Source organism: Temnothorax nylanderi, unplaced genomic scaffold (genome assembly GCF_030848795.1).
Source record: "Temnothorax nylanderi isolate EJ_2023f unplaced genomic scaffold, tnyl_v1.0 TNYL_tig1076_pilon, whole genome shotgun sequence".
NCBI lineage: Eukaryota > Metazoa > Arthropoda > Insecta > Hymenoptera > Formicidae > Temnothorax > Temnothorax nylanderi.
The window spans coordinates 28,535-41,537 of NW_027250138.1; the positions used below are offsets into that span (position 1 = coordinate 28,535).

Here is a 13,003-nt window from a genome sequence, read left to right on the forward strand (position 1 = left end):
AGTGGGTAGGTATGGGGCGTCAAAACAAACCCCCTCCACCGACCCCTCCGGCGCCAGGGGCGTGGCCAGACGGTCTGCCCACGTGACCTCGGAGCGCTCTGATTGGCTGCCGCCTGAGGGGTGGAGGTAACGAGGTAATTAAATGGAGCGATTTGATTGGATACCCCATACCTACCCAGCGTCTGATTGGCCCTCCCCCCCGAGGCGTCTGGCGGCTTTGAGAAGGTAGCACGTGGTGGAAGAGTAGGAGTCAAAAATGGCGGCTTCAAATGGAGCGTTTTGATTGGATACCGCATACCTACCCAGCGTCTGATTGGCTCTCCCGCGCCTAGGGTGTCTAGTGACTTTTTTGGGGCTGCATGTGGTAAAAAACTACGAAACAAAAATGTCGGATTCGAAATAGTAACTAAATGGCGCGTTCTGATTGGATACCCCATACCTACCCAGCGTCTGATTGGCCCTCCCGCCTAAAGGGTCCAGCGTCTTTTTGGGCCTGCACGTGGTGGACGACGCTAAGTCACAAGGAAAAATAGAGGAAGTGCCGACCAGCGCCATTTTGGCGGGAGCACGTGGTAGACGACGCTAAGCTAAAATAAGGATATGATGCTAAGATGCCGAAAACGGAAAGTGGAATTTTTATGATTTCAGAGAATAGTTTTCATGATTTATGACCGTGTTCTTTTAGGACTTGGGTCTGGACAAAGAGTTTTCGAAACAATGAAATACGTGAAACTTATTTTCTGGAGAAAGGAGAGGGTAAAACAGGAACGGTCAGGTTCGCTTTGTGACGTGATGCAACTATTTTAACGCAAAAGAAAAGGGAATGAATAAATAGACGGGAGGGGTTGAAGATACAAACAATGTTTATTACATAAAATAATACATTGATACGTGAGAATAAGTATTTTTAATTATTCTTAAAAGTACATGCCTGAACATGGCAACATTCAACGTGAGGTTTTACGCATGCGCTTTTATTATGAAGAAAAATTTTACGAAATAATTTTACAATCAAACGATCATTGCGCTCGCTATTGTCGCTAAACAGATTAAGAAACTGACAAAGATTATAACCGCTACACATGTAATATAAAAATACACAGCAGTATTGGCCGCAAGTTTGAGAGAGTGTTCCTTGTAGTGTTACGGTGTTCCATCGATGTGTAGTGGAATTCCGACGAAGGCGTAAGAGGAATCTGGAGTCTAAAGGCGGTAGTCCGTAGCTATCGAAATACGTTCCTGCTCCTTGCTCGTCGACGTAAAAAGCGACCCAATGTTGGCCAGGCCGATCGTGATCGTCCGTATTAGCGACGATGGCCGTCGACCTCGTCCACACCCTCGGCAGTCTGTCGGCAGGATAGACGCCCGCATATCTGACACTGAGATGATGCAACGCTTGTAAGATTTCTAGCGAGTTCATTTTCTACACAGCGAGGTGGTTATTTTTTTATAGCGATGTCACCGTCGGTTTTTCGTCGTTGTCGTCGTCGCTTGTGACCAATTTTACGTAAGAGAGATTAGTATCGTAGCTCGAGTCGATGCTGTTGCTGCTACTACTGCTGCTGTTGCTGCTGCTGCTGCTGCTGATGCATTCGCTGTTGTCTCGCAAGACTATCCAGCGTTTCAATTTAAAAGCGTTACGTAACGCACAAGCAATTTTGTCCGTAGTCGAAACACGAAATCCGTGATGTGTGCAGCGTTGTCTGTACTCTCGGGCCTCCGGTAAACTTTTGAACGGTAGAGAAATTTCTTCCAGATTATATATGTTTCTGGAAAGTAGTCGACTCAAGTAACGAGCCTTTTCCACGCCTCTGCAGTAGATGTAACGCACTTGTCGCGTAATTTCTCGCAGATGTAGGGTGAAACATTTGAGATCGGTTTCACCATCGAACCACTCGATTCCATGATAATTTCGCGAAAGCCAGTTATTCTCTCGTCTTGTCTTTTCGGGTAGATCGTCAAATGGAAAGGGTGGCGACATAATCCAGTGTCCGGTGATTGCCGCGTTAATCGCGACAACTGCGACTTCTTTCGGAATAAACTTTCCGTTGACATCCCGGAAACCTTGTATGTCGATGGTCAGATCCATAGTTCAAAATGCACTCTCTATTTTTTTCAAGCGAAGCGTCGACGTTCGTGTCTCGAGTGAAACTGAATCTCTCTCTTTTCACAGGACTTTACGCAGAAAAATGGCGATGGGTAAAATATATAGTGGTGGGATAAAAATAAAGTTAACCGGCAAAGTCGACGATGATTTGACGAGAGGAGTCGATTTCTAGAACATTATCGAACTCGGCGTAAACGATACAATTAACGGTTGTGGTAAGTGCTTTTTCAAATCGCACTTCTAATCGTAAACTGCCATGTTTCACAAGATTCCAATGGCCGGCGAAATTGGCGGATAAGTCGGGTGTAAGATCAAAGGCGAAAAGTGTGAATCCTTCGGCGTAATCTTCTCTGCTTATGGAATTACCCTCGTTCAAAAAGTGTATGCCGGTTCCCGAAAAGAGAGTGTGATAAGCTTCGACGTAGAGTGGCTCGTCTCTCGAGAAGCTCGGTTGTAACGGTCTACTGGGAATTTGTATACCGTCGGCGTACAGCGAAAAGAAATTTATACCGTAGTTTTTGAAATTAAACGGGTTTAATTTTCTATCTCCGTTGAACGCTCTGTTATCGACAAAACCGACTATTATTTGTTTCGGCAGTTGACCGAGTATTACATTGTCTATCGATTCTCCTACGAGACCAGCGTGAATCGTAAATGTTTTAACTTCGACTCTCGTAAGGGGATATTTGGCGGTAGTTTTGCTCAACATACTCGCATGCGCGAGTAAAACGCCTGGGCTTATTTTTGCTCTTCTCACGAGCAGACTGGCGTCTAGAATGCGTATTTTCGACGTCGAAGTATTTTCCATAAGGCAAAACGAATCTTTCGAACGAACGAGTCTCATTCTAACCTCCACACCGTTAATTAAAAATTTATCTTGATTGAAAACGTCGCAATGAAGATGACCTATGAGATCTAGCGTGTGTCCCTCGTGAATGTAACGAGCGCGTCTCACGAGAGCCGGATTTGGTGTTTCTGAATCTACGAGTGCGTCCATGAGTCCGGGGGTATCCATGTCCCACAGACAAGAGGTCAGATGGGAGGTTTTTGCGGGTGAAGAATAATTTAACAACGCCTCTATGTACGCGCGGTACGCGTAGGCGTTGTTTGGGGGCGAGACGAGCTTTTGATTGAAATATACGTCGATTTGATTGAACATGGAATGCAGTAAATGATTTACAGGGCCTACTTTGAACGCAGGTCCGCCTGGTGTACTTGTTTGGCCGTCGCCACCGCCGCCTGCTAGGGGAGAAGTTTCTACGCGTATGCGAAGGCTCAACATGGTGTGCGTGAGGTCCAGGTAGTCTTCCCCGTGACCGGGTATGACGAATTCTATAGGCGCGTCGTCCCCGAAGGAAGTTATGGGCTTGTAATAGATCCATTGCGAGCTCTCGATACTAGTTTGAGTGGGTGGCAATGAGAAGAAATCGAGTTCGCTTTTTAAACACTCACTCGAGTGCGTGTGCAGAAAAGACATGCTTATCCTCCTCCTCCGCTCCTTGAATTCTTGCTTCGTGTGCGCGCGCGCGACGATTAAGAGAATATGTCGAATACGCTGCGTTTCTTGACGCTAACTCGACGATGACGCTGTCTCGTAGCGGTAGATGACTTTCTGTTTACAGCACGAGTCTTCTTCTTCTTCTTCGATGATTTTTTGATCGTTATTCTCTTCCTCTGCTTGCTCTTTGACGATTTTCTTTTGTCCGTTTGAGGACGACGACGTTTACGAACTGCGACGTGACTGGCGTGGTTGCCAAAGGGAAACTGAAACGCAGGATTTTTTGCGGATACTTTATATCCCGATCCCTTCATCATGCTGCTTATCTTCTCCTGGGCTTTTCTTTTAAGATTTCCACTCGATTCCTTGAAGCGAGTTTTGAGCGCCTCCTTCAACGGCGTATCATTTTCGACATCTTGCATCACATTGATACCCGCGCGTAAAGCTTCTTTACCGACCGCTCGCGCGCCTCTACTTAGGTAAGGCAGCACCTTTCTGAATAATCCTCCGAGAAAACTACCGATTCCATGACCTCGTTGATAGGATGCTCCGACGAAAACTCGTGGAATTCCTCCGCCTCGTCCACTCTGATGTGAATCGTAATATTCGTAGTCCATGGCTCTGAATTTAGTTTTTATTTTTTTTCGACGACAATACACCGCGTTGTTACTGGAAACGTCTAAAGTGCAATGTCACCGTCAGCGTCCCGGATTCGAATGGTATATTTTTTCCGAGTTGATCTTTTATATCTATTTCAATCGTGCGGAAATTTGTTTTGCGTAATGGAATATAATGCAGCGGGGAGAAATGTTTCACCTGATTCGTTCCGTAAGCGTCCACGTGATTATAGCGGTATGTCTCGACCGGCACTATTCGGAGAAGAGGTGTTTGCGCGTCACCTGTTACATAAGGCTCGCAAATATCGCAATAAACGAACATTTTATCTGGAATACCGCGCTGCAAACTACAAGGTTCACGACTATAGAAAGCTGTTTCGCGCGCATCACTATTTTCGCTAATATGACCAAGTTTAATATATTTTGCAGTAAACGCTTGGTTGGAAAAAGGATAAATTGCGTAGCGTCTGACAGAAAATTCGCCATAGTATTCGGGATTATTGAGAAGAACATGACCTAAACCGAGTATTTGTAGAAGAGTATCGGAAAGGCACATATGATGTATTAGATTGCATTCACTTGCGTTACAAGTAATGCTGATGTGGGTTTTTCCTCCAGTCTTCTCTTGTTGATCTAAATAAAAGTGCGAGTCAGCTTGTTTGCATGCTTCATTAATCGCCGAGATAAGTTCTCTGGTATTTTTGTAAAGTCCGAACGAAAATGTGCTTTTTTTCGCCACCTGTACTTTCTCTTTTTCTTCTTCCGGTTTAGTATCGTAGAAGAGGATTTCATTTTCCTTATAGCGCAAGTGTAAAAGAGTACTGGGAAATTGAATCTCGCTAAGCGCCACTTCCCATTCACCGTGTAAGTGTACAGTTTGAGGTAATTCCGTAACGAATGACGAGGTTCTATTTTCTGGGAAATAGCGCATGCTGCTATTGCTCGGAAGAACCATGAGAAATTGGTCGTCCCTCATTTTGAAGAAGAGAAGTTAAATTCGAAGCGGGGATCCAAGAGTCGAACTTGCTGGGATAACCGCGCCAGCTAACTAACACCTGTTTATTAGCGCCGTGCCCCCTGGTCTTTATCATGCGATCGACGATAAACTCTTCTTCCTGCAAGTTTTTCTCTACCCTAGCTAATTCCTGCTCGTAAAAAATACCGTCTATGACTTCATCTGCTAAATCGCTCAATTCGTACACGCGTGGTTTTCGCCACTCGAGAACGCGGTGAATTTGAAATATCTCTTCACTCCACCTCGCCTCGTATCCTTTCTCGAAGGTAGCTTTTGTTCTACTGACGCGAACGAGGTCTCCGACACTGTATTTAGCTTTTCGTGCGCGTTTCATCTTTTCGCTCGTCCTCCATCGTCGAACTATATTTTCGCGCGCGACACGAGCGTTTTCTCTCGTAACGACAGCCGGCTGCATTCTGATGGAGGAATGACGGGTGTGATTGTAAGCGCTTACGATATCCTGCAAAACATCGATGTAGCGCCGCGTATTTTTATGCGTAAAATAGCGCCACATTCGCTCCTTCAACGTTCTGTTGAAACGCTCGACGACGGAAGCTTTGATATCCGGATTACGGGCTACGCGAAACGAATGTCGTTTTCTTCCAGAAACTTTTGCAACGGACGCCCGATAAATTCTTTACCTTTGTCCGTTTGTAGGTATACCGGTACGCGCCCGTCACTTTTCGAGAGCACGAGCTGGAAAGCCGTCGTCACGTGATTACTCGTTTTGTCTCGTAGCGGTTCTACCCAGGCATATTTACTAAGCACGTCTATAATCACCAGAAGATACGAATATCCATCGTTGTAACTTTTGAGATTTCGGAGCTCGATCAAATCGGCCTCCCACAGATCGTCGATATTCGTCACGGTGTAATGCAACCGTGGAAATTTTCTGCGCGATGGACGATGCAACGTGTAAGCGTCTTGCGTTTCGAGCCAGCGCGTGACTTCGTTACGGGAGAAATTCGGTTTAGCGGCGCGAGTCAGATTATCCGTTGCCGAATAGCCAGCGTAATGTCGCGGATCGTAGTAGAATTTTTCAAGTTCCGTCATTTCTGTTTACTCCAATCAAGTAAGCGTTTTTTCTTCGCCTGCTGCGAATCAACGCTACTTTTCGGTGTCTCTATCGGTGTGGAACTCCTGGGAGGTTGAAATGTCGAGATATTCGAAGAAGTAGCGGTTAATAATACCTTATTTCTCACCAGTACCGCGGGGACGTTTAAGACGCGAAGTAAACGTGCGAACTGAAGTCTCCCCGTTGCTTTCACGGTTTTTCTTTCGCGCATAGCCTCGTTTATCAGGTCGTCGATATTCGAATCTTTTATAACGCTGCCGTCTATAGTCACGACTCTATCTTCGTTCCAGCTAATTCTACTTGGAACTGCTTTATCGAATAAATACTTTAACAGCAAACGAGCATTCGGACGATAAGTTTTCGGCACGCTATCCAGTATTCTTTTAGTGCTTTTCGACATATCAAAATTACGATCGTTCGACGCGACGGCAGTGGCGGCGGCGGCGGCTGCCGCGACGTCATTTTTCGCCATAATACCGTTAGAGTGTAAAGTCGATTCGAGATCACGCGTTGTCGTCGTTTCGTAGTCACCGTCGTCGTCGTTGTCGTCACGGACCACGCGAATATCGCTATCCACATTTTCGTCTTTTTCATCGTTGCGCGCGTCCCGATTTCGCTTTCGCGCTACGCGAACAAAGTGAAGATATCGCCAAAGTGCCTCTTTATATTTTTTCCATTTCTCCCCGACGTCGAGTGGCAAGGGTGAATTAAGAATGCGACCCATCTCCTCATCGAGTCGCGATAGAGGTGTCCCGGGTGTACGCACGGTAATATTTGCGTTCTCCGAATTTTCGCTGTTTTCCATCGTTTGTTCGCTACCGACGACGGCAAACGCAGCGGGGGGAGCGTTTTGTTGCGATAATTAACGCTGCATTCTTTCGAGATTTTCCGTAGTGATCAAAACCATCTTCTTTGCCCTTTCCATAACGCGCCCTTTTAATCTCTACCGCCGCCGCCGATAATCCGCGACAGTAAGGCGGTTAATATAGGTCCGATAATATAGGATAAGAATCCGCCTCGTTGTACCATCAGCTTTCTTTTATCCTTCAAATTACAGCATTTTGACGCGATGCGACGCAGTGTCGCTTTGTATTTGCTCAATTGATTTTTTTCACGTCGCTCGAGCGGCACGTTACCTTTGAGCGTGTTGAACGCGCATTCGCCGATACACCGTATTAATTTATCGTCTGCGGTCCGTAAGAAGGTTGCGCGTTGATTTTTGTTCAAATACAGCAACGCCTCGAGAAGACAGATATTTTTCTTTCCGATCGAACGTCTGGCGTTTTTCGTCGCTCTGTCTGATTTCGCGTTATTTTCCTTCTTTTCCATCGCGAGAAAACTGACACGACTGACCAGCGCGAGCGCTAGTGCGCGCCTTTTATACGTAACCGTTGGAAAATGATCTACGCGGTACGTAGACGAAATGTGCCGTATCGTCGGGAAAGATGCACGTTCAAAAACGATATTCGTCCGGAGTTGATTGTTTCAGATCGAGTAGTAGATACCCGTGCGGCCTCGACGTGGCGTCGTAGTATGCCTCTTCTAGAAACTTTGGATCATTGGGAAAGACTTGACGCGCTAAATGACGAATTTGCGCACGATCGCGAGGATTCTTGAAAACTACGATGTAATTTGCATTGAGCGATATATCGCGTTGCCCGCGTCCCTGATGAAAAAGATTTTGCGAGATGAGAATTACGCTAAGATTCTTATGATGACTGCCTTTGGTAAAGAGATCCACGATCGCGTCGCACGATGACGATTCTCTCATAAGATCGTCGATTATCACCAATTTTGGGGAAAGCGGATCGGCTGAATAATCTTCCGGACGTGGCAATCCCTCGCGAAATTCAATTATATTTTTTTTCTTTGGCACTGCTTCCTCGCGCGCGTCGTATTGTAATTGACGATAAGCCTCCTGCCACTCCGCGTAATAAAACAAAACTCTCTCGAAACGTACGTCGGACATGTGAGATAATTGTCGGAGAAAGGTTTTCACGAAGATCGTCTTCCCGCAACCGGTGGGTCCACACACGATCGACGTCCAGGGATGTTTCCAGCGCACGTCCATTTTGCGAAATGATTGACTCGAATTCCGCGCGTGACTTCAAAAAGAATAATTTGAAGAGTAGAGGGGTGGGAGGGGAAATAAGCTAATCAACGGCGGCGGCGGCGGCGGCGGCGGCGGCGGCGGCGGCGAACGCGCGCACCAGCGTACCCCCGCAAACGCTCGCACAAGCGAACATCACCGCGGCCGTCGATCAGCTGATTCTCGCGCCGCGGTGCTTATAAGCTTATCCATGTCTTACAAGCTTATTACGATTCCGCAGCGAGAGCATCGCGATCGACGAACTTGTACGCGATGCTCCGGGCGGAGAATAAAAATTGTGAAAAAAAATAAGCGCGGGGAAAAGGAGGGGATGAAATTATATGATGCAACTATTTACGCTTTAAATGTGAAAATATTTTATTTTTTTTTTAGATTTTCTGAGGAAAGAAAACAAATTTCAAGAAATTTTATATTTAAACACCCACACACACACACACATAATATATTTACATATCGCTACATTATATTTTTAGTTACATATGTACAAAAATCCTTTTACACTTACAACTATTTTTACAAAATTAAAAAACTTTACAATATAATACGAAAACATTTTTTTTTTACCCTAATGTGGCAGAAAACGTGTTAGCCTAACTTAAAAATAAAGAAAAAGAAGGAGAAAAAGTTATTCACTCTACGTAACCGTACGGAAGTGAATAACGATTATTGATAAATCTACGTTTTACCAATACTGGTGCACACGTTTTCGTTTCTTCGCGAGTTATAATGTCGTGAAACGCGGTGCGTCGAATTGCACTAAAACGCAGATTTATTGCCGTCCCCGCCGACGACGTTTCTCCCTCCTCCTCTCCTTTACCCTCTCTCTCTCTTTGTATTATTAAGTTTTTAATACTATTGAAATTTACAGCTAAAGAATTCTTATAATTTAAAGTAATACCTTTTACTTTACACGACTCTACAGTACGTCCGTCCGGTGTACGAATAATATAAGCGTAGAATTTTGGCCCTCCCGACACGAACTTCTCGATATAGGTGCCGCGGCCGTAGCTCTCGAGCTCGTCCGTCATGTCGCCGAGGAAGTTACCGGTGCGCGGTTCGTACTCGTTTGGATCGCCTGTACTTAATATATACAAGAGTCGGTATCGTAATATAAAACGCGCCTATCTAATGCTTCTAAATATTCGTATAGTTTTAAGCGCGCTTGTGCCGTCGTGTACGCCGCGATCACGACATTTGTCAATGGGGAAGCCACGACGGCCTCATCTCGTAGCCGCCACGAAGCATATATCACCTCGTCGTTAACGGGTAATATGTCGATTATCTCGTGCTCGGGATTCGTGAGCAAAGTCATGAAACGCTGACAAGATTTCACGACCTCAGTCTTAGGCAAATTGGTACGCTGGCCGAATTTTCCCCAGAAAGAATTTAAGCAGAGTTTCGCGACCGAGCGCAGGCCAGGATTCCGGACGATATTGTTCTTATCGAGAACAACACCCTCGGTTTCCGCGTATTCCCGTAGGTATCGTTCTTTCGCCTCGTCATCATGACAATCGCTCGGCCACCCACTAGCTTCTTGTTTTAATTTTAAAAACGTATTTATATATTCGGCGAACAAACCGCCCTGCCGAGTACCGGGGTCATATCGCGCAACTTTATATTGCCATATTTCGCTTACTTTTGTCACGAGATAACCTTTCTCGACGGCTTTGCGCAATTCGACGGATACCCAAGTACCCTCGAATTCACGATCGGCGGGGTTATCGTGAGTGCACGCGGCCTGCGAGAACGTTTCGCAGCAACTACGACATAACGCGAACAATAATTTTCCGCGTACGCGATATGGGAGTACCGGGTGAAAAAGATCGCGCGGTGCAAGTACTCGACATCGGATGAGACCTTCGAGCAAATCAAAATTATAGTTCGGCGCAGTTCCGATTAACGCTCGGCATTCTTCGCCGATAAAAATATCGGGGTGACCGATCGGAAAAGCACCGGTTTTCAATACGTACGGGTACAGAGAGCATACGTCCACGTAACGTATTTTCTCCGTACCCCAAATTTCGCGACGGGTGGCGATGTTTCCCGTGCGTCCTCCGTAAAACGCGTCGCGAGGATCGAGAGGCGCGTGTTTCAATAATGGATGATTTTCTAGATAATCCCTCATCGCCTGATTTTCTCGCAACTCACGGTCGAAAGCGCACTCCCACATCTCCGTCACAAGGTACCCCTTTCTTTGGAGACGACATGTCATCGCGAGTGTTCGTTCGTAGCGCGCGTCGATCGTGTCCTCGCGATTTGCGGTCGAAGGCGTTTTAATCGCGATTTACCTGAAAACATGTGGGACATCCGTGCCAAAAGCAACCGTGAAATTGTAGTACGTAACGTCGCGTCTCGTCGTCGTCGTCGTCGTCGTCGTCATTAGTCGGCGTCTCGTAATATCCGTCAACGCGCGTGCCGTCGATTTTATGCTCGCGCCCCCGCCCTGCGTGAATTATGGGATGTCCGAGCTCGCGCTCCATCCACACTAACCACTGTAGAGCTTTGCGCGAGTGATTATCGACGAATCTATATCCCCTCGCAGGAATGACTCCTATCTCTTCCTTGCGCAGAAAGTTTTTGCGAAAAACTCTCATGCACGTAGAGGCGATAGTCGTGCATTCCACGAACGGACACACGTTTCCGCATTCCAAAAAAAATTTTTCTGTAAGCCATGCACGCGCGTCGAAGAATATCCACGTCGTTACGGCAATATTTAATAATTTCACTTTGAAAATTAAAAATGAAGTTGTTACGCGTCATCTCCGCGTGCCACGAAAGAAACCGTTTCGCGTTCTTCCGCTTTCATATGCTCGGGAGAAAAATATCGTGTGTCGGGTATCGGACCGATATAATCTTGATTTTCGCGGGTGTTAAACAAATGTGGAAAAATGCCTTATCCGATGTATCCTGTAGCCCGAAAGCTTTAGGTAATTCTGATAATTTCATCGGCATATAATTTAAACTATCGATAAATTTTGTATGTCCGACCGTCATCACGACAATTTTCGTTCCGTTTAAAATTACTTGTGGCTGTTCCGTCATTTCTGTATTTTCAACTAAATACTTTAGAATAAATTGCGCGTCGAACGCTTTCGCATTATGCGCGATGCAAATAATTTTTTTGTAACATTTCGTCGTTCGCGTTTACAAAATTGACGAACTCTTGTACAGGATCGCGACGAAATACAAACTCGCGCACTCCGCACCAACGGCATTGCACCGACATGTCGTCTATCGCGGCACACGTTTCGCAAATCTGTTGCGCAACGCAGAGAGTCGGTACGTGAACTTTGACGTTCTCCGTACCCTCGAGCGTCTCGTCTTGACGCGTTTCGAAATCATAGAACACGAATGCAACGCGTTCTTTTTTGCTACGTTTGTTCGTTGCTTCCGTGCCGACATTTTCGTTAGCAGGCGCTACCCGCTCTCTCCGTGCCAACGTAGTACTCGTACCCTCGCCCGGGTCTTCGTTTACTTCGGCATTACGGTGAAGAGCCGCATGAAACATAAATGATTAGCGGACTGCAACGAACAACACGTCTTGCAATACGAAACGCCGCATTCGTGTCGCGAACCTCTCTTGACGAATCGCCCGCAATTATCGCAAATCTTCACGGAACTGCAGACGCTCGCGAGCGATTTACCGTCGTAAGATTTTTGCGCGAGATGACGTTCGAAACACGAATTTCCGAAAAACGCACGATTACACGCCGCGCACCTGACAATTTCTACTTCGGGATTCTCGCACGAGGGAGTGGCGTAACAACGCGGACATTTTTCGAACAGCGATGTCCTCTGTCTTTACGATACGCAGTGTTGCACGACACGCAAAATTCTTTTTGAGTACCGGCGGCAGCATTCAAATTCAATATCGGGTTGTAATGGTGCGTACGCTCGTAATACATAATATTTAAACGACACGTAGGTTCGCGTTCTAACGAGGCGAGTAATTCGGCGCCGTCGTACAAAGGATTCTCGCCTCTACCAAAGTTGTTGGAATTATATACGATTATTGCTATATTTTCATTTGCGAGAAAATGTTGAAAACGCGCGATCTCCGGAATTCCGCACCCGTCTTCGGGTATCGTAACACCGGCGTTCCTCACCAGCTCCAACGCTAATTCACGCTGAAGCGCGGAAGTCCGGCATCTTACGGTATTCCACCTGTCGTGCAACACTCCCGTACGTAGATTTCCGCGCTCGCGATAAATTCGTGCCAACACGAGGGAACGAGGTAGACACAAATTATCGCTATTCCCGAGATCTAAAATTGACCGCTTAGTGATGGCCGTTAACCTGTTATCGCACCCCCCACGCCCCACTGGCATCGCAACGTTGAAAACGCGCACGTCGAAATTTTGCGCGATATCTATTCCCCCCGTTACTTTGCGCGATCGAGCTCACGAGATCCCATATATTCTCGGGAGTTAAGTCTCGTACCGGGCGAAACGATAGCCCCGCCGGACCGTGCGTTAGTTCCGCCGACTCAAACGATAATCCGACGTATCTCCCGGCCCAGTCGTACGTACCGCATACGCGTGAATCTCGCGGAACGCGTTTTCCTAGCCAACGCACGTATCC

At 46.5% G+C, this 13,003-nt stretch overlaps 3 protein-coding genes and 1 pseudogene across 3 annotated transcripts; all 4 read right to left on the reverse strand.

Moving 5' to 3' along the window:
* Positions 1–2,231: 2,231 nt before the first annotated feature.
* On the reverse strand, positions 2,232–3,584 carry LOC139786560 (uncharacterized protein F54H12.2-like). Its single transcript, XM_071725712.1, has 2 exons — positions 2,638–3,584; positions 2,232–2,568 (listed from the first exon to the last, which is right to left on the reverse strand). Exons 1-2 carry the CDS (start codon positions 3,582–3,584, stop codon positions 2,232–2,234), a joined length of 1,284 nt encoding a protein of 427 aa, XP_071581813.1.
* Positions 3,585–7,765: 4,181 nt separating this feature from the next.
* Positions 7,766–8,383, reverse strand: LOC139786559 (uncharacterized). The gene has a single exon (XM_071725710.1). The coding sequence runs from the start codon at positions 8,381–8,383 to the stop codon at positions 7,766–7,768; it is 618 nt and encodes a 205-aa protein (XP_071581811.1).
* Positions 8,384–9,503: 1,120 nt separating this feature from the next.
* Positions 9,504–10,592, reverse strand: LOC139786561 (uncharacterized). Its single transcript, XM_071725713.1, has one exon. It carries the CDS (start codon positions 10,590–10,592, stop codon positions 9,504–9,506), a length of 1,089 nt encoding a protein of 362 aa, XP_071581814.1.
* Positions 10,593–11,893: 1,301 nt separating this feature from the next.
* On the reverse strand, positions 11,894–12,750 carry LOC139786562 (uncharacterized; annotated as a pseudogene).
* Between the last annotated feature and the right edge of the window lie 253 nt (positions 12,751–13,003).

Bases quoted from the DNA above. Each gene is read 5' to 3' on its own strand.
- LOC139786561 (XM_071725713.1), bottom strand. From the start codon at position 10,592: ATGTGGGAGTGCGCTTTCGACCGTGAGTTGCGAGAAAATCAGGCGATG.
- LOC139786560 (XM_071725712.1), bottom strand. From the start codon at position 3,584: ATGTCTTTTCTGCACACGCACTCGAGTGAGTGTTTAAAAAGCGAACTC. The intron at 2,569-2,637 runs GTTTAATTTCAA...AATTCCCAGTAG, and splicing joins GGAGATAGAAAATTAAACCC to ACCGTTACAACCGAGCTTCT.
- LOC139786559 (XM_071725710.1), bottom strand. From the start codon at position 8,383: ATGGACGTGCGCTGGAAACATCCCTGGACGTCGATCGTGTGTGGACCC.